Source organism: Podarcis vaucheri (assembly GCF_965113315.1).
Source record: "Podarcis vaucheri genome assembly, chromosome: 2".
NCBI classification, from domain to species: domain Eukaryota; kingdom Metazoa; phylum Chordata; class Lepidosauria; order Squamata; family Lacertidae; genus Podarcis; species Podarcis vaucheri.
In genome coordinates, this window is record NC_138760.1 from 133,450,705 (window position 1) to 133,471,040 (window position 20,336).

Sequence of the window (20,336 nt, forward strand, 5' to 3'; positions counted from 1 at the left end):
GTTAAGGCTAAGGGCTGTGGACATGTGTGACCCTACTCTAACCCTCTGGGAACGTTCTGACAAAAAATCCAAAACCCAGAGACAGGTGGAGTTGGAGAGTCCAATCGCCTCTAGCTTGGACACCAGTCTATGGGGGAGGATAGTGTTAAAAGCAGAGCTAAAATCCACAAACAGCAGCCTCACATAACTCCCCGGCTGCTCCAGATGGGACAGAGCAGCATGGAGAGTGGTATTGATGGCGTCTTCTGTGGATCTATTTGCTCTGTATGCAAACTGGTAGTTGTCAAAAGTTGATGGAAGACAGGAGATAATGTGACGGCGCACCAGTTTCTCAAAACACTTCATGATGATTGGAGTCAGTGCAACTGGTCTATAGTCATTCAAACTACTGATTGTGGATTTTTTAGGCAGAGGGACAATAGTTGACGACTTCAGGCAGGGTGGGACAATAGACTGGTGTAAGGACTTATTGAAGATCTTAGTAAAGACCCTCGCCAGCTGATCCGCACAGCCCTTCAACACCTTTCCAGTGATGCCATCAGGTCCAGCCGCCTTCCTCGGATTCGCCATCCTCAAAACCTGTCTCACCTCATGTTCCTCTACCGTGAATGAGGGGCCCCTATGGGCTGGTGGCTGTAATACCGGCGTCTCAGGTGGCTCCTTCTCGAAGCGAGCAAAGAAGAGGTTAAGCTCCTCTGCCAGCAAGGGGTCACCGTCGACAGCACCAAGGTTAGGTTTGTAGTTGGTAATATGCTGAATCCCCTGCCACATCTGTCTTGTGTTGTTGCTCCTTAAATTATCCTCAATCCTCAGCCTATAATCCAATTTTGCCCGTCGAATACCCCTCCTCAAGTTAGCTCTTGCTACACTGTAAAGCTGCACCTCGCACGACCTGAAAGCCCTGTTCCTTTCCCGCAACAGGCACTGGACCTCTCTATTCATCCAGGGTTTCTGATTGGGGTAAAACCGGATGGATTTATTTACTGTGACAGTGTCTGTGCAGTGATTGATATAGCACAGAACTGCCGCCGTGTGCTCCTCCAGGTCTGAACTATCGAAAATATCCCAATTGGTTCTCTCAAAACAGTCCTGCAGCTGGTGAATAGCACCTTCAGGCCAGATTTTAACAGATTTTAATATTGTGGGAGCCCGTTTCCTGAGTGGGATATATGCTGGTACCAGGAACAGAGACATATGGTCGGACTGGCCCAAGTGTGGCAGCTGTAAAGCCCTATAGCCGTGATTTACATTCGAATAAACTTTATCCAGTGTCTTGTCCCCTCTTGTGGGACATTTCACATGCTGATAGAGCGTTGGGAGCACTGTTTTAAGTTCAACATGGTTGAAGTCTCCCGCAATGATGTGCACAGCTTCAGGATACTTGTCTTGCTGGCTGCTGATAAGGTCCTGCAGGCATCCCAAAGCCAAGTTGGCATTGGCATCTGGTGGCACGTACACACCAGTTAACATAACAGCTGTGAACTCCCTAGGGAGATAGGCTGGTCTACATTTAACAGCCACATATTCCAAATCCGGTGAACAGTGACTGCCCACAGTCTTCGAATTATTGGACCAGCATTTGTTCACATATACACACAGCCCCCCTCCTTTGGTTTTTCCGAAGTCCATGCCTCGGTCATGACGATGTACCGCACAGCCTTCCAACTGAATAGCTGTGTCTGGTATGGACGGTTGAAGCCATGTCTCAATGACAAATAAAACGCAGCAATCTTTTACAAGGCTATTCTTTGCTGCCTGCAGCCTCAATTCGTCCATCTTGTTGGTAAGAGATCTCACATTAGCAAGAAATATGCTAGGGAGCGGTGGTTTAGATGGACTCCTCTGCAATCTTACCAGGACGCCAGCCCGACAACCCCGCTTTTGCCTCCTGTCTCTACGCCGCCTTCGCCTCCTCCCTGGAGGCATAGTAATCCATGGAGAGCCCGGTGGCCTGGCTACTCCCACAGGAACGTTATCTGGGCGAAAATAATCAGCTCTTACAGCTTGTTCACACTGTAACCCGACCTTCAGAAGTTCCTGCCTGCTGTAAATCTTTCTTGCCCGACCAGACATACTCAGACCAAGTGAAAATAATAAAAAAAAACAAAACAAAAACGCTGAGGGAGAGCACTAAGCCACAGCGTCTATGCGCGCTGCCATCTTGTATATCTTGTATCTGGTTACTGGCTATTAGATTCCCATTAAACCACTCCTTTCCTTAATTCGCTTATTCAAGGCTGAATTAATTTTCGGTCCTCTTCACAATCAGGAAGGTGCAAATCCCGTGTAGACAAATGGCATCCCAAAGCCAGCGCTCTACAGCAGCTGAACTGTCAGTTGGACTTTAACTGCCAGTTGGACTTTACCTGGCTACTCCCACAGGAACGTTATCTGGGCGAAAATAATCAGCTCTTACAGCTTGTTCACACTGTAACCTGACCTTCAGAAGTTCCTGCCTGCTGTAAATCTTTCTTGCCCGGCCAGACATACTCAGACCAAGCAAAAAAAATAATAAAAACAAAACAAACAAAACAAAACGCTAAGGGAGAGCACTAAGCCGCAGCGTCTATGCGCGCCGCCATCTTGTATTTACCATCACAAAAGAATGGCCAGGCTGCCTAGGTAATGCAGTTAGTGACCATTAACAGGTATCCTTGGGGACAGGTTTTCTGCTGTAGACCGCCTCCTGTGATGCACTGTTCCGCGGCACACTAGTGTGCCGCGAGATGTTGCCTGGTGTGCCACGGGAAAAATTAAAAAATTCGAAAGATTTTTTTTAAAAGTCAAATTTTCGATTGGGGCGCCGTCACTAGATGACCCCTGGGGTTCCCTCCCTCCCTCCCTCTCTGCGCCTCCCTGCTCCTCCTCCTCCTCCTCCGGGGAGGCCCTTCCTGGCTCTCAGCCAAGGCTTGGCGGCTGCCACTCACTCACTCGCTCGCCCACCCGTCCCTCCATCCCTGCACCCGGCCTCTCCCCCTCCGTCCCTGGCGCGGGGGCTGCCAGGATCCGTAGTCCCCTCGCCCTTGGGCTCCGCGCCCGCGCGGGGTGCGCGAACTACGTTTCCCAGCGTGGCCTGGCGGGCCGGGCGTTTTGTTTGAAGCGCTCTTCTCCCGGCCATGGAATGAGCATGGCGGCGGCGGCCGGGCGGGCAGGGGCTCTTCCGCGCAGACCCCGCGCAGCCTGCCTGCACCCCCGCGGAGATCGGGCGGCAGGATGGAGCCCGGGGATCCCCGCGGAGGCAGAGCGGCGGAGGCAGAGGCTGCCCCCCAGGTAGGGCTGCGTCGGGGGTTTTTTATTTTTGCAATGCTGCATCCGCGCCGGAGGGGACGCATCGGACCGCGGGGAGACCTCTTGGCGGGCGTGCAAGGCAATGCATGCGTGCAGGCGTTGCATGGAGTGCAGTGCAATGCAATGGCAACGCGGCGCCCTGCATGCATGCATGCAACTTCCACCGGCGCTCTGGACTTGGCAGGTGAGGGGGGTCCCCAGTGGGCGGCAGAGAGAGCCGGGAGGGCGAAGGGGAACCGGGGGGTAGCAGCGCTGCTCCCCGAGCCGAGCCCGGGGGGAAACTTCGGCGTTGTTGCGCCGGGTGTTGGAAGCGGAGGCTGGCGGGGGCCCCTCACCTGCAAAACCTGGTCGCCTCTCATATATTTCGTGCATTGCATTCATCGCCCGCTTTCTCCTCCAAGGAGCTCCCGGGGGCGCGCGTGGTTCTCCCCGTGTTATCCTCGCAACAACAGCCCTGCGAGGTGGGTCAGGCGAGTGGCCCAAGGGAGCACCCAGGGATTGTCCTGGCCAGGTGGGGTGATTTGAACCCTGCTCTCTGCCCGGTCTTCGTCCTCATTTAGCCCCCATATGTGCATGACTGTGCATGACTGAGGTTTCCCCCCCTCGTCTTGGCTATGGTGTGAGTCTGTGCTGTTAATTAATGGGGTTCTGCCTTCGGAGAAGATGAGCCAGCCCTCAAGGAGGTGATTATGTAATTTGCTAGCAATTCATGTCCCTCCCGGCGTGACGCTGCGCGCTGACGTCACGGGGCTGTAATGGTGGTGTGCCTCGAGATTTTTTTCATGAAACAAGTGTGCCTTTGCCCAAAAAAGGTTGGGAAACACTGATGTATTCCTGCTGTAGACAGTCTCCTTCTGTATGATATTTGGGGGGGTGGTCTTGGGTGGGCAATTTCAAAAGACTATTTAAGGCCTTGCACACCTCCCTCCTGGTTGTGGTGAGGGGGGGGAAACACTGTTGCAATAAAGATCAGGCTACTAGCCACTTTGCTTCGCCATATACACTGGTTGGCCTCTGTTATTTTCTCCTACCTACCGTATTTTTCGCTCCATAAGGCACACCTGATCATAAGGCGCACCTAGTTTCTAGAGGGGGAATTCAAGAAAAAAATATTATTTAAAGGGAGCGCTGAGCAGAGCTCCCCGGTGCCCTGCGGAGGCGATGCGCCACTAAGGCAGAAGCTAAAACAGCTAGAGGGAGCGCTGCGCAGCACTCTCTCTAGCTGTTCTGGCTTCTGGGGTAGCCTGCGAAGCCTCCGCAGGGCAGCAACGAGCCTTCATCCCGGGCTTCCCCCGCCAGCCCTGACAAGCTCTGGGAGTATTCCCCACCTCCCGCAAAAGCCCACAAGAGCTGCACACCCTTTAAGGAGCGTGCGGCTCCTGCGAGCTTTTTTACGAGGTGGGAGAAGGGACTGACGCAGCCAGTCAGTCCCTTCTCTCTCCTCAGGGAAAAGCCCCCAAGAGCGGCGTGCTCTTTAAAGAGCGTGCGGCTTCTGCGGGAGGTGGGGGAATTCTGTAAGATAATTTGGGGAAGTTTTTCTAATGAAAAGATATTGTCACAGATGCTTGTTTTTGCCATTCTCAAATGTGTGAATTTTGTCTGCAGAGATAACATGCCTTTTCTTCACATTAAAAATGTTATAAAATAAATATACAGAGTTGAGGGAAAACCTTAATCCCATTGTTCCTTTGCAGATTTATATACACAGAATCAACCCCTTAAATTCTAAGTTCCAAGAGGTTCAATGAACAGATGGTTTGCAGTGGAAGAGATCTGCACAAGTAGCTAAGTGTGAAGCCGTAAAAACGAAAGTGCAACCTTGTGAGCAGAATACTCCACACATCTTGGGGTCTTTGTGTAATAATTGTGCAAGTCAGACTTGAGGCAAGCGCTGAAGGCTCTTCAGGGCTGGCAACCTCTTCCCAATCCCACTGGGTTCCAACAACTGCACTAACACTTAACTGTACAGAATAGGCACCTGAATGCAGAAGCCAATCCAAAGGAGTGGCTGGTAGTGGAGGTGGTGAAATGCTTAAGTACTGAGTTTTTCATGTGCGCTAAAACTCAGTATGCTTGGCTGTTGTTTTTGATATAAAAAAAATATTTTTACCAACATGCTATAATATTATTCCCCTTCATGGATCACTGCCTTGCCGTGGCGAAGGGGCTTGAAGAACTCAGAGAAGCGATGAACTATGCCGAGCAGGGCACCCAAGATGAACAGGTCATAGTGGAGAGTTTTGACCAAACGTGATCCACCTGGAGTAGGAACCGGCAAGCCACTCCAGTATCCCTGCCAAGAAAACTCCATGGACAAAGACAACAGGCATATAAAAGTTATGACGCTGGAAGATGAGCCCCTCAGGTCGGAAGGTGTCCAACATGCTACTGGGGAAGAGCGGAGGACAAGTACAAGTAGATCCAGAGCTGATGAAGCAGCTGGGCCAAAGCCGAAAGGACGCTCAGTTGCGGATATGCATGGAAGCGAAAGGAAAGTCCAATGCTGTAAAGAAAAATATTGCATAGGAACCTGGAATGTAAGAACCATGAACCTGGGTAAGTTGGATGTGGTCAAAAATGAGATGGCGAGAATAAATATTGACATCCTGGGCATCAGTGAGCTAAAATGGACGGGAATGGGCGAATTCAGTTCGGATGACTATCATATCTACTACTGTGGACAAGAAACCCGTAAAAGAAATGGAGTGGCCCTCATAGTCAACAAAAGAGTGGCGAAAGCTGTACTGGGATGCAGTCTCAAAAATGATAGAATGATCTCGATACGAATCCAAGGCAGACCTTTTAACATCACAGTAATCCAAGTCTATGCACCAACTACTGGTGCTGAAGAAACTGAAATTGACCAGTTCTATGAAGACTTACAAGACCTTATAGAAGTGACACCAAAGAAGGATGTTCTGCTCATTATAGGGGATTGGAATGCTAAAGTAGGGAATCAAGAGATAAAAGGAACAACTGGCAAGTTTGGCCTTGGAGATCAAAACGAAGCAGGGCAAAGGCTAATAGAGTTCTGCCAAGAGAACAAGCTGGTCATCACAAACACGCTTTTCCAACAACACAAGAAACGACTCTACACATGGACATCCCCAGATGGGCAACATCGAAATCAGATTGATTATATTCTCTGCAGCCAAAGATGGAGAAGCTCTATACAGTCAGCAAAAACAAGACCTGGAGCTGACTGTGGCTCAGATCATCAGCTTCTTATAGCAAAATTCAAGCTTAAACTGAAGAAAGTAGGAAAAACCACTGGGCCGGTAAGATACAATCTAAACCAAATCCCTTATGAATACACAGTGGAAGTGAGGAACAGGTTTAAGGATTTAGATTTGCTGGACAGAGTGCCTGAAGAACTATGGATGGAGGCTCGCAACATTATACAGGAGGCAGCAACTAAAACCATCCCAATGAAAAAGAAATGCAAGAAAGCAAAGTGACTGTCCAACGAGGCCTTACAAATAGCGGGGGAGAGAAGGCAAGCAAAATGCGAGGGAGATAATGAAAGATACAAGAAATTGAATGCAGATTTCCAAAGAATAGCAAGGAGAGACAAGAAGGCCTTCTCAAACGAGCAATGCAAAGAAATAGAGGAAAGCAACAGAATGGGAAGAACCAGAGAGCTGTTGAAGAAAATCGGAAATATGAAAGGAACATTTCGTACAAAGATTACCATAATAAAGGACAAAAGTGGTAAAGACCTAACTGAAGCAGAAGACATCAAGAAGAGGTGGCAAGAATACACAGAGGAATTATACCAGAAAGATATGGATGTCTCATACACCCCAGGTAGTGCGGTTGCTGACCTTGAGCCAGACATCCTGGAGAGTGAAGTCAAAGGGGCCTTAGAAAGCACTGCAAATAACAAGGCCAGTGGAAGTGATGGTATTCCAGCTGAACTGTTTAAAATTTTAAAAGATGATGCTGTTAAGGTGCTACACTCAATATGCCAGCAAGTTTGGAAAACTCAGCAGTGGCCAGAGGATTGGAGAAGATCAGTCTACATCCCAATCCCAAAGAAAGGCAGTGCCAAAGAATGCTCCAACTACTGCACAATTGCACTCATTTCACACGCTAGCAAGGTTATGCTTAAAATTCTACAAGGAAGGCTCAAGCAGTATATGGACCGAGAACTCCCAGAAGTGCAAGCTGGATTTAGAAGAGGCAGAGGAACCAGAGACCAAATTGCAAACATGCGCTGGATAATGGAGAAAGCTAGAGAGTTCCAGAAAGACATCTACTTCTGCTTCATTGACTATGCAAAAGCCTTTGACTGTGTTGACCACAGCAAACTATGGCACGTTCTTAAAGAAATGGGAGTGCCTGATCACCTCATCTGTCTCCTGAGAAATCTCTATGTGGGACAAGAAGCTACAGTTAGAACTGGATACGGAACAACTGATTGGTTCAAAATTGGGAAAGGAGTACGGCAAGGCTAGGCTGGATGAATCCCAAGCCGGAATTAAGACTGCCGGAAGAAATATCAACAACCTCAGATATGCAGATGACACAACCTTGATGGCAGAAAGTGAGGAGGAATTAAAGAACCTTTTATTGAGGGTGAAAGAGGAGAGCACAAAATATGGTCTGAAGCTCAACATCAAAAAAACGAAGATCATGGCCACTGGTTCCATCACCTCCTGGCAAATAGAAGGGAAAGAAATGGAGGCAGTGAGAGATTTTACTTTCTTGGGCTCCATGATCACTGCAGATGGTGACAGCAGCCACGGAATTAAAAGATGCCTGTTCCTTGGGAGAAAGGCGATGGCAAACCTAGACAGCATCTTAAAAAGCAGAGACATCACCTTGCCAACAAAGGTCCGTATAGTTAAAGCTACGGTTTTCCCAGTAGTGATGTATGGAAGTTAGAGCTGGACCATCAAGAAGGCTGATCGCCAAAGAATGGATGCTTTAGATTTCTGGTGCTGGAGGAGACTCTTGAGAGTCCCATGGACTGCAAGAAGATCAAACCTCTCCATTCTGAAGGAAATCAGCCCTGAGTGCTCACTGGAAGGACAGATCCTGAAGCTGAGGCTGCAGTACTTTGGCCACCTCATGAGAAGAGAAGACTCCCTGGAAAAGACCCTCATGTTGGGAAAGATGGAGGGCACAAGGAGAAGGGGATGACAGAGGACGAGATGGTTGGACAGTGTTCTCGAAGCTACCAGCATGAGTTTGACCAAAGTGCGGGAGGCAGTGGAAGACAGGAGTGCCTGGCGTGCTCTGGTTCATGGGGTCACGAAGAGGCGGACACAACGAAACGACTAAACAACAACATCCATCCATTGTGGGAAAGAAAAGAAAGAAGATGAAACCAGTGGTGTGTCTACCTGAATATAATAATAATAATAATAATAATAATAATAATAATAATAATATGTAAAGAAGAAACCAATCTTCAAATCAGCTTCATATTCCATGGCCAGGGATGATGGGAGTCTTATCTGGGGACACACACTTTTTCCCCTTCCTCCCTCCACCCCCAAGGGTCCCCTTTCACCAGGGCCCCCCCTGGCCGGCTCAGCCTTCCTGCCAAATCTCTCCCCATCCCAGAAGGAAGACGGTGGGGGGGAGGGAGAGGTTTCCATCCCAGCCTCTCTCGCCCCCATTAACCCTTCCATGGACTCCCCAGTCTCTCCCCCCCCCCAATATATAGATATATTTCGCACCTCTTTTCCCTCCTCCTCAGCAGAGCTGCTCCTCTTCCGGGAATGTGGATCAGGCCCCTCCCCTCCCCCTTGCCCCCTCCAAACCTCCCTGCCTCTCTAGGACGTGGAGCTCACTGACCCGGGGGGGAGGAATGAGTGGCCCCTCCCTCCCAGGACAGACAAATTCTCCTTCCAAACAAGCTCTATTTTCTCAATTCTTTCCTGAGAGGATCCCCGGAGACAGCATGGAAAGAGACCCACCCCCACCTCCGAAAAAGTCCTCCAGGGCAGGAAGGTGACATTCCCCCTTCATCTCTTTTAATCCCTTGCAGGGAGAGGGGGGGTCTGGTCGGTTTCACACCCATTTCCCGATGGGGGGGGAGGCAGGGCCGAGGCGTAGGATGTCCCTGTTACAACAGCCCTGCAAAGTAGACTGGAGTTGCTACACACTTTTGGGACTTAGAGAGTAACTTAAAGCTAATGGGACCCCTGACCATTAGGTCCAGTCATGGCCGACTCTGGGGTTGAGGTGCTCATCTCGCTTTATTGGCCAAGGAAGCCGGCGTACAGCTTTCGGGTCATGTGGCCAGCAGGACTAAGCCGCTTCTGGCAAACCAGAGCAGCGCACGGAAACGCTGTTTACCTTCCCGCTGGAGTGGTACCTATTTATCTACTTGCACTTTGACCTGCTTTCGAACAGCTAGGTTGGCAGGAGCAGGGACCGAGCAATGGGAGCTCAGCCCGTCGCGGGGATTAAAACCTTCCGATCACCAAGCCCTAGGCTCTGTTGTTTAACCCACAGTTCCACCCGCGTCCCTGGAGAGTAACTTATGGCAACCGTAAAGGGCAGTCCAGTGTGGTCATTACGGGGGCCTCTTTTAAATAGGGGCTGGTGTTTGAACTTGGGCTTTGCTAATGTTAAAGAATTGGCAGGGGGGGGGGACACTTGTGTGAGAGCAGGTTTCTTTGGCCGTCTCCCCCTTCCTTGGTTGCCCCTTCTGCGTTCCCATGGCAAGTCCAGCCGAATTTGGCTATGGCGTGTGGTGCATATCTCCGCCTTCAGACGGAGGCAGCCAGGCAGCTTTCCGGGTCGTGTGCCCAACTTTTCATGAGCTGATATTAAATCCCAACTACAGCTCCATGTTACAGAGGGTGGGGGCAGATTCCGGTAGGTTAATGATATTAACTCTTTCCACGCTCATTTCTGATGCTCAGAAGCAGGCGCACCCTTTCCTAGACCTTCCTATACCTTCTAAAATACACTGAGACTATCTTATAACATATCCCCGCTATAACACACAAGTTCTAATTAAATCCTAATATTTACTATGCCTAAACATTGAGCACCACAGACCAATAATAATAATAATAGTAGTGATAATAATAGTAATAGTAATTTATTATTTATACCCTGCCCATCTGGCTGAGTTTCCCCAGCCACTCTGGGCGGCTGCCAGTCGAGTGGGGGCGTCGCTGGAGGAGGAGATGTGGGCCTGACTTGCCCTGCGGGGTCCTGGGGCAAGTTCTGCACCCCATAGCGGGGAGTGGAGAGGGGGCAGGAGGGGGGCAGGCTGTGCCCCCTTCCTGCCCCCAGGAGGAGTCTTTTCAGGGATTGGGGGGGGGGTGCCGCTGCCGGGGATGGATCCTGAGACCTTTTCAGGAAAGAACTGAAAGAGCTTGTTTGGAGGGAAGGGAAATGATGTTTCCTGGGAGGGGGAAGAATCCCTTTTTGCCCCACATTCCTCTCCCTTGGTCACTGAGCTCCGCTTCCCAGAGAGGAAAGAAGTTGTTTAAGAGAGAGGCAGGTTAGAGGGGAAGGGCCTCCTCCCTCATTTTCGGAAGAGAAGAGGCCTGGAGAGGAGGAGGAAGAGGGGCCACGTGATTGGGAGGTTTGGGGAGGGAGAGGAAGATAGAGAAGGGCTCCCCTCCCCGTGGATCAGAAGGGTGGGAGAAGGGCTGGGGGGCTCCCCCCAATGTTTGCATTGCAAGATCCTTTTTGAAGGGCAGAGATGGAGCCAGCCTTGAGGGAGGGGGGGCAGAGAAGAGTGCTCCCCCCCCCAAAAGCAGCCCCACTGGGACACTGAGCAGTCACCTGGGGAACACTATCTTCTCTCCCCCAAAAAGGAAAGATGTGGTCTTAGACGCAGCCTCTCCAACACTGTTTTATGGATTGGGACACATCCAGCAGCTGGCCGGACTCTGCAACTTCTGTGTCATGGGTGTGGCAAGGATATCTAGAATACCTGTGGCCCACTCAAGTTGTGTCTAAGAATTGACAGGCACAGCAGTGGAGAAAAAGAAGGTTATATTTTATTGCTGAGCAATAATGACCCAGTGGAATAATTTCCAGAGCCTGGGCAGCGAAATCCTTATGGAGTGGGGTTTTATACTGCAGCACAAACAGCCGAAACCTGACATAATCGTATATGGCAGCAAAAATCAAACCAATGAGCGCAAGCTTTTCCCCTGACCATGTAAAGAATGCCCTTGCTTCTGCTTTTTTCTCAGATGGTACGTCAGCCTGCCCTTTTCCCCAATTTACAGTAAGAAAGAGGAAAAGAAACTTATTTTGAAAGCATGGACAACCCCCCGCCCCCGCTACTGGCTAGAACATTGCGGTTAACTATTTTTTCCAGTTCCCCCGACTCAGCCGCTGAGGAGCTGTCTCCAAGGGAGGAAAGTGCCAGCACATCAGATTTATTATTTCCTTCAAATGTTAGCAAGACACTGGGGGAGAAATGGGACAGAGGTCAGCTTTGGATTTCTAAAATCTAAGCATTTTAGTTCTGCTGAAGCCTTGAAGCCTTAGCTATTAAAAACCAGTTAGATACATGGATATATGGATACATATGGATATATAAAATTATTCCAGGTGGTCTTGCCACATGGGGAAAACTGGGGTTTGGTTTTGACAGCTCCCCAACTCCTTCCAGGTGAAAATAACAATTCTTGGGGTGCCCTACCTTAAAGTGCTTTCCAACTTTGCTGGAGTCTAGCCCTGCGGATGCTGGATTGATCAGAAAACGTGAGACGGCAGGCAAGCAATGAGGAAGCAAATCAGTGGCCAGAAGGGCTGATCATTTATTTGTGCAACAAAGGTCTCAATCTCTAAGGAGAGCAAAAAAAGAAAAGGTCCAGGACAAAGATTACATGAATTTTTAATAGTTCCCACAACACATTTATCATAGTGTCATCAATACATCACAGGTATGTCCCGGAAGAGGAGTGGTGTTGGGCAGAAATCTGTGATCCAGACATGCCCATGTCAATCACACCTTGTTTCAACATCCAACACAAGGAAAAGAAAATATCATCACTGAGGTCCACTTCTGAGGGTCTTCTGGCAGTTCCCTCACATTTACAGGGTACCAGGCAGAGGGCCTTCTTGGTAGTGGCACCCTCTCTGTGGAACACACGCCCCCCAATATCAGATGTCAAAGAGAGAAAGAACTACATACCTTTTGGAAGACCTCTGAAGGCAGCCCTGTTCAGGAGCAGGGCGGAGATCTCTCCGAAGTGGAGGCTTTGCGCTGAGAGATCCGCTGAGGAGCGGCTGGCTGCCTTCAGGTGGTGCAGGGGCTCTCAGATGCAGCCTCCGGGCTGCCTCCACCTTCCCCAACCCCAGCAACTATTCAGCCTGGCTGCCTAATAAATAATAATAATAATAATAGTGGTGATAATAATAATAGTAATAATATTTTATTATTTATACCCCGCCCATCAGGCTGAGTTTCCCCAGCCACTCTGGGCGGCTGCCAATCGAGTGTTAAAAACAATACAGCATTAAATATTAACAACTTCCTTAAACAGGGCTGCCTTTAGATGTCTTTTAAAAATAAGATAGCTGCTTATTTCCTTGACATCTGATGGGAGGGCATTCCACAGGGCAAGCGCCACTACCCAGAAGGCACTCTGTCTGGTTCCCTGTAACCTCACTTCTTGCAATGAGGGAACCGCCAGAAGGCCCTCGGCGCTGGATCTCAGTGTCCAGGTTGAACGATGGAGGTGGAGACGCTCCTTCAGGTATACAGGACTGAGGCCGTTTAGGGCTTGAAAGGTCAGCACTGTAGCAGGAACCCCCCCACCCCAATCATTCAGTTTGTACAAACTTCACACACACTCACACTCACACACTACATACGCCACACTTCTGTTATAAATTCATAGAAAAATCAACCATACATCGGATTTGCAGTGTTCCATTTTTATTTTACTCCATATGACAAGGACTATCAAAGGGGGGTGGCTTGGTTCTGGTCAGCCATAATCCCTTCACCATCCCAGCACATCCACAGGAGCCCTGCCCAGTTGCTGTGCCAACCCTGATGGTCCTAGACAGAAGACAATCAAGACAATCACAAAGAACTTGCATATGGTAGTGGATTCAGCACCGACTGAAACAAAGGACAATGATCAGATCTTCCCTCTGGGGGCAGGAAACTGCAAACTCCCCTTTGTCTCCTGGAAGTGACTCATGGGCAGGGGGAAAGGAAGAACCAGCCAGGTGACAGGACACTCAGGTTACCACCACAACTCCTCCCTCAACCACTCCTTTCTGTGATGTATGCATGATGTTTCTGGGGGTGGGCTTGACCTAGAGGAGGGGAATTTCAAAAGTCTTTATAAGACTTTGAACACCATTTTTCTTTGTCTTTCCTCTCTCTTGCAAATGAGGGGAACACCCTGTTGCAACAGTTCAATAAAGGCCAAGCCTACAGGCTGCTGTTTTGCTCCAAGTTATAACTGGTTGGTGTCTTTGTTTTGTCCAAGGGAGCACCAACACTTTGAATTGTGCTCAGAAATGTACTCAAATATTCCTCTGCAGTAAAGAAGGCAAATGGAAGCCTTCCCATTGTCTTTGTGCATAAAAATACTGCCTTAAGGAGGGATGAACAGGGTGAGCCTCTGACCTGGATTCAGGAACTAAAGTATTTACCATCACAAAAGAATGGCCAGGCTGCCCAGGTAATGCAGTTAGTGAGCATTAACAGGTATCCTTGAGGACAGGTTTTCTGCTGTAGACCGCCTCCTGTGATCTATTCCTGCTGTAGACAGTCTCCTTCTGTATGATATTTGGGGGGGTGGTCTTGGGTGGGCAATTTGAAAAGACTAAATAAGGCCTTGCACATCTCCCTCCTGGTTGTGGTGAGGGGGGGGCACTGTTGCAATAAAGATCATGCTTACTAGCCACTTTGCTTCTCCATATTCTCTGCTTGGCCTCTGTTATTTTCTCCTACCTATATGGAATCCACTTAAGGACTATATGGGCTCTTGGATACCCCATAAGGGGAAAGGAGCAGGTTTTCCTTATAACAAAGGTCGTAAGACTATGTTTGGTTGGCACGCTTATTTATGGCAGGATAAAACTAAAACACACAAGAGCTCTATGAATCAGGTTATTCAGAAAATCCTTTTTACAGTATGGGATAAATATAATAATATGCTGGAAAGAAAACCACCTCTTTGGCTCCAACCCACAAAAGCAACAGCTTTTTTAAAAAAATGCAATACGGAAGAAGCAATGGGCAACTTACAGAGCTCTTTTGGACTTTTTGGAAGAAGAAATAAAACTGAATAAACAGGATGAGGTGGGAGGTGTGGTGGCGGATTGGTTTCAATACCATCAAATCATCTTATTTGGACAAGATAAAGGGAGAGGTTTTTGGACTGAAAGTTCAGAGTTTGAAAGAGATATTATGGCGAGGAAAGAGAAAGTGTTTCCCAAATTTCAGGTAGAAAACTGTCCAATCTGAAGAAGTGTGCATGCAAACGAAATCTCATCCCCAGAACAAGCTCAGCTGGTCTCTTGGGGACCCAGCCAGGCCCCCCACGACCCCAGGGAGAATGGGGGCCTCAGCCCCACCCCCAGCCCTGCTTGGGGTCCTCCTTCCCCTTCCCGCCAAGGCCTCCCGGGGGGGGCAGGGCAGCTGAGCATCTCTCGGCCCCCCAGGAAAGAGAAAGGGGAGTCTGGCGGTGCTGCTGCTGCTGCCCGGGAGATCTTGCAGGTCTTGGGTCCCCCCTTCCTCCCCCCCCCCTGGGTCGGGGCCTGGATCGGGGCCCCTGTCGACGGGCCCCAGGGAGGGCGCTTTCCTTGGGGGGGGTCTCTTTGTCCCCCCCCTTCTCTCCCTCCCCCTTTACCTCTTGGTCCTCCGCCTCCCTGGCTCCGGATTAGTCCGCTCTCCTTGTCTGCAATAGAAAGGGCGGCGGCGGCGGCGGGGGGGGGGGCTCTTCAGCGACGCCCCTCCTCCTCCTTTCCCTGTCTGGCCACTTCCGGCGCGTTTGGCAGCGCCACTTCCGGCTCCTTTCCCGACGCGCGTGTCCCTAGAGCTACGTCCCCAAGAGCAGCCCCTCCCTGTGTCCGGAGGGGAAGGCGACGGGGCGGCGCTGCCTCTGGCCTCCTGCTCTGGGGGCTCCATGGGGACCCGGCCCCCGCCCCCCCCAACTGGGCAAGTGGAGGCCGGGGGAGGGTCTCCTTCTGGGCCTCCTTCTGCATGCCAAGCCCTCAGCCGGGGTCCTTCTGCCTGCGGAGCAAGGGCTGCATGGCTGAGCTTCGCCCCCTGACAGCCCAGCCCAGCTCCAAACACCAGCCCCTCTCCCCCCCCCCGTTGAAACACCACCCCCTGGATTCCCCCGGTAAAATGAGTGCAGTATTGACGGACCTTCCAACCCAAGGGGGGAGGAGGAGGAGGAGCTGTCAATACTTGTGGAACCAGGAATCAGGAAGACTGGTAGGGGACTGGAGGAGTCCAGAGGCTGACTGGGGCCAGGCATGGCTGCTCTTTTGGTCTTGTCTCTTTCCAGCTCAGGGTTTAGTGGTAAAAGTAATATTTCATCCAGAAACGGGTAGATTCCCCCCCCCGTCTTCTCCTCCCTCCCTCCCTCCCTGCTGCTGCATTTGGTTAGTCACCGGGAGCAGAAAGGCACGCTCTGTTTTCCATTTCAGTGTGGATGCAGTCAGGGCCTTGCAGAGCCAGGCAGAGGCCCAGGTCAGGGAGATAATGTGCCCCCCCTTTATTTTTACCCTGGGGGGGCCACCAGCTGGCGCATTGGAAGATGGCCGACAATAACATCTCTCCGACCCACACAAGGTAATAAAGAGCCTGCTATGGGAAGTATGCAGTCTTCCTGCCCCCCCCCCATGAGATGGAGGGGTCAGCCTTGCCAGTGATGTCCAGAATGCACCCCCGGATTTGAAAGAAGGGGGTGCAGGACATTTGGCACCAGCCCTCGGTGAGTTCGGCTCTTCCTGACGCTGTCTCCAATCAGCGCCCTGGTTCGCTTCAGCTCGAAAATACAGTTGGAAATATATAATTGGAGTGAAGCTGAAGCACATGCATCAAGCAAAGTTCGAGAGAAAGAAGAAGAAGAAGAAGAAGAAGAAGAAGAAGAAGAAGAAGAAGCAGCAGCGTTTGGATTTGATATCCCGCCTTTCACTCCCCTTCAGGAGTCTCAAAGCGGCTAACATTCTCCTTTCCCTTCCTCCCCCACAACAAACACTCTGTGAGGTGAGTGGGGCTGAGAGACTTCACAGAAGTGTGACTGGCCCAAGGTCACCCAGCAGCTGCATGTGGAGGAGCGGAGACGCGAACCCGGTTCCCCAGATTACAAGACTACCGCTCTCAACCACTACACCACACTGGCTGCTGATAAGGCTGCTGATTAATGCATCTCTGATTGGAGCGACGGGAGGAGACAAATAAATCAAGCGATGAACCACCATTATGAGACTGGTACGTGTGGAGCGAAAAAAAGGGGGGGTGGAGGAAAAAACTTTTTTTCCCTTTTCCTTATGTGAGTATTTATAAACCTCCACCCCAGAGAGACGAATCGTCGCCTTTTACTAATCGCAAGCAAGAATTTAAGAGTTGTGTGGAGTGAATTATTGATTGAAGAGAGGACTGGTAAATATTGGAGAGCGGAGGAAAATTCTATGACGCAGTTTTTAATGGCGTCTTGCTAAGACAGGCTTGTCAAAGAAAGACGAGAGGAGGAGGACCAAGGTCATTGGAATGTGAATGATGGCTTGAATGTGATAACCTGGCAGAGCCCCTTTGTGATATACGCGGCAAGCTTGGGAAAATTAATAGGACAGACCAAGGACAAATCTTTGAAGAAGGGGAGGAATGGCGGCTGTCCTTATGAGATATGACTTTTGGAGTGTGCAGAACCCACGCAGATGTTGTTTGTTCCTAACCTGCTTGTGAAGACTACCAGAGATTGCAAAGAAAGGAATACATGATAACAACAAGAAGATGAAGAAAGTAGTAAAGAGGCTATCTGGACAGATCTGGATAGAACTGTTTGATAAAAGCAGTAACAGAAGTGATGTTTTGATCCTCGTTCGGAGCTTGATGTCTGGGTACCCCCAACAAAATTTAAAAATTTGGCTGTATAATTTGGAAGTAATATGATTTGGAAATAATGTGATTGGATTGGCCTGTTAATAAAAATTATGTATATTTTTTACCCTGGGGATAACTGAAGTCTTATAAATAAGTAAGTACCGTATTTTTCGCATCATAGGACGCACCGGACAATAGGACGCACCTTGTTTTAGAGGGGGGAGAACAAGAAAAAAAAAATCTCCCCCTCTCTGCCCAGCGCCTCTTCAGCGAAGCGGCAGGAGGCGCTGCACAGAGAGGGGGAGAACTTTCCCCCTCTTGTTTTCCCGCTCTAAAAGAAGGTGCCGTTGAAGGTGCGTTCAGGCGGCTACCTTGGAAGCCTGGAGAGTGAGAGGTGCACTGACCCCTCTCGCTCTCCAGGCTTCAGGTTCCTTTCGACCTGCTCTTTGGGGCTGGCGGGGGAAAGCCCACCACCAGCCCCAAAGAGCAGGTCAGGGAGCAGCGGAAAGGCGCATCGGAAAGGCTCCTGCCATAGCCGCGCGTCACCTCTCCAGCCAGGAGAGGGTCGCGGGGGGCTGCTTTAGCCCCGCACACGCTCTCCCGGATGGAGAGGTGACGCGGGGCTGCAGAGGCTCCTGCCATAGCCGCGCGTCACCTCTCCAGCCAGGAGAGGGTCGCGGGGTGCTTCTTTAGACCCGCGCGTGCTCTCCCGGCTGGAGAGGTGACGCGGGGCTGTAGAGGCTCCTGCCATAGCCGCGCGTCACCTCTCCAGCCAGGAGAGGGTCGCGGGGTGCTTCTTTAGACCCGCGCGTGCTCTCCCAGCTGGAGAGGTGCCGCGGGGCTGTAGAGGCTCCTGCCATAGCCGCGCGTCACCTCTCCAGCCGGGAGAGGGTCGCGGGGCTATGGCGTCTTCGCTCCATAGGACACACACACATTTTTGAAGGGGAAAAAGTGCGTCCTATAGAGCGAAAAATACGGTATATAAATCATTTTCACAAAAGTTATGCTGACAAATAATTTTATTTCAAGGCTTGAACCGGACCTGCAGATAAAGACAGAGCATCCCCTGCGATTGTGAATATGCAGACCGAGGCCCCCTTTGGAATCGGAGGCCCTGGCCACGTGGCCCATATGGCCCCCCCTCTGTCTGGGCCTGGAAGCAGTTGCCCTGAGCAACCTGCAGCCTGAGTTAGTGAGGGTCCATCACCTCCTGGCAAATAGAAGGGCAAGAAATGGAGGCAGTGAGAGATTTTACTGTCTTGGGCTCCATGATCACTGCAGATGGTGGCAGCAGCCACAACATTAAAAGACACCTGCTTCTTGGGAGAAAGGCGATGGCAAACCTAGACAGCATCTTAAAAAGCAGAGACATCACCTTGCCAACAAAGGTCCATATAGTTAAAGCCATGGTTTTCCCAGTAGTGATGTATGGAAGTGAGAGCTGGACCATCAAGAAGGCTGATCGCCGAAGAATTGATGCTTTTGAATTATGGTGCTGGAGGAGATTCTTGAGAGTCTCATGGACTGCAACAAGATCAAACCTCTCCATTCTGAAGGAAATCAGCCCTGAGTGCTCACTGGAAGGACAGATCCTGAAGCTCCAAGACTTTGGCCACCTCATGAGAAGAGAAGACTCCCTGGAAAAGACCCTGATGTTGGGAAAGATGGAGGGCAGAAGGAGAAGGGGACAACAGAGGACGAGATGGTGGGACAGTGTTCTCGAAGCTACAAACTTGAGTTTGACCAAACTGCGGGAGGCAGTGGAAGACAGGAGTGCCTGGTGTGCTCTGGTCCATGGGGTCACAAAAAGTCGGACACGACTAAACAACAACAACATCAACAACAACAACATAAATTTGTGTACAAGTGAGCCCAAGGATTTTCCTAGAACAAGATGCCTTCAGTCTTTCTTTGTCATCATTTACTAGCAAAAGTTGGCTGGTGGCGTTTTAAACATTTTTGGCTAAGCTCAGTGGTAAGAAAATCCGCTTTGCATGCAGAAGGCCCCTGGCACCTCCAGGGAGAACTGGGAATGTCCCCATCTAAAATTACAAGGTCCTGTGATGGTGTTGCTTAAACAGGTACAGGGACAGAATTGGGCTCAGAGGTTTCCTGCAGGGCCCACTGAGTTTCTGTCTCGCCCTCCCTGAAAACCTGCTGAAAACCTGAATATCCCCCCTAGGTATATTATTGTGGGTCTGACATACATCTGGATTTTCCTGAGATTTCAAAGGTGGAATTGATGTCCGGGGAAGAATTTCCAAAAGAAGGCACTTTGTCCTGGATTTAAGACAAGTCAATTGAAAACTCATGGGCTTTTTTGGCGTTTATTTGGGGCCTTGTCTAAAAAAGAAAAAGAAAAAGTTCTACAACTTTGGGGGTGTCCTGGATTTTACTTTTTGAAATATGGCAACCCTAATTATTCTGAGCTCTGCTTGAACTGAAACTCCCTTTTAGAGCTCAGCGTGTAGACACTGAATTTCAGGGTAATGGGTTTGAGCCCCACTTTGGGCAAAATATTCCAGCATTGCAGGGGGCTGGACTAGATGACCCTCGTGGTCCCTTCCAACTCTGCAATGTGTAGAGGAAAGATCGCCCCCTTGTGGGCAGTGGAGGAATGATGTAATGTTGGTTGGTGGGAACTGTTCTTGAGTGTTGCCTTGTCACACACATGCAACACCACAACAGTCCTGTGAAAGGAAGGGGGGAGCATTTCTGCAGGCTGACGTCCATCCATCCATCCAGCTGCCCAGGCCCCAGCACCTCCCCCTAAGAGGGAAGGGTCCCAGTCTGGAAATCCCCCCTTCCTGCTGGAGATGAGGCAGTGAGGGATTCCAGACAGAGAGAGGCGCCCTTGCTCTGGAATTCCCTTGCCAGCAGGGAGACTTCAAAAGCCCCCCCCCAATGCCTCCCCCTTCCCTCATTTAGGAGGGAGACTTCTCATCTTGTGGTTGGGTCATTTCAAATCCAGTTTTTCTCTCTCTCCCTGCAATTTTAATACATGCCTCCCCCTTCCCTCATTTAGTAGGGAGACTTCTCA

At 50.2% G+C, this 20,336-nt stretch overlaps 2 protein-coding genes across 5 annotated transcripts in view; both read right to left on the minus strand.

The window, feature by feature from the left end:
* LOC309525796 (uncharacterized protein) overlaps positions 1-20,336 on the minus strand; it is a 123,857-nt gene that overhangs the window by 25,006 nt on the left and 78,515 nt on the right. The window contains exon 1 of one of the 3 annotated variants that reach the window (XM_082211377.1): positions 15,093-15,546. The exons of 1 other annotated variant lie outside the window; for it this stretch is intronic. The gene's annotated coding sequence lies outside the window, so the exon portion shown is untranslated. Of the gene's footprint in view, positions 1-9,898; positions 11,404-15,092; positions 15,547-20,336 lie in introns of those variants that run through there. One more of the 3 variants, XM_082211378.1, reaches the window with a different exon arrangement.
* The window catches only part of LOC309525805 (uncharacterized protein), a 138,125-nt gene that overhangs the window by 5,117 nt on the left and 112,672 nt on the right, over positions 1-20,336 (minus strand). Inside the window, exon 3 of one of the 2 annotated variants that reach the window (XM_082211390.1) lies at positions 4,324-4,366. In XM_082211390.1, coding sequence (XP_082067516.1) covers positions 4,324-4,357 — 34 coding nt within the window. In that variant the 5' untranslated portion in view covers positions 4,358-4,366. Of the gene's footprint in view, positions 1-4,323; positions 4,367-8,975; positions 8,997-20,336 lie in introns of those variants that run through there. The other variant, XM_082211391.1, reaches the window with a different exon arrangement.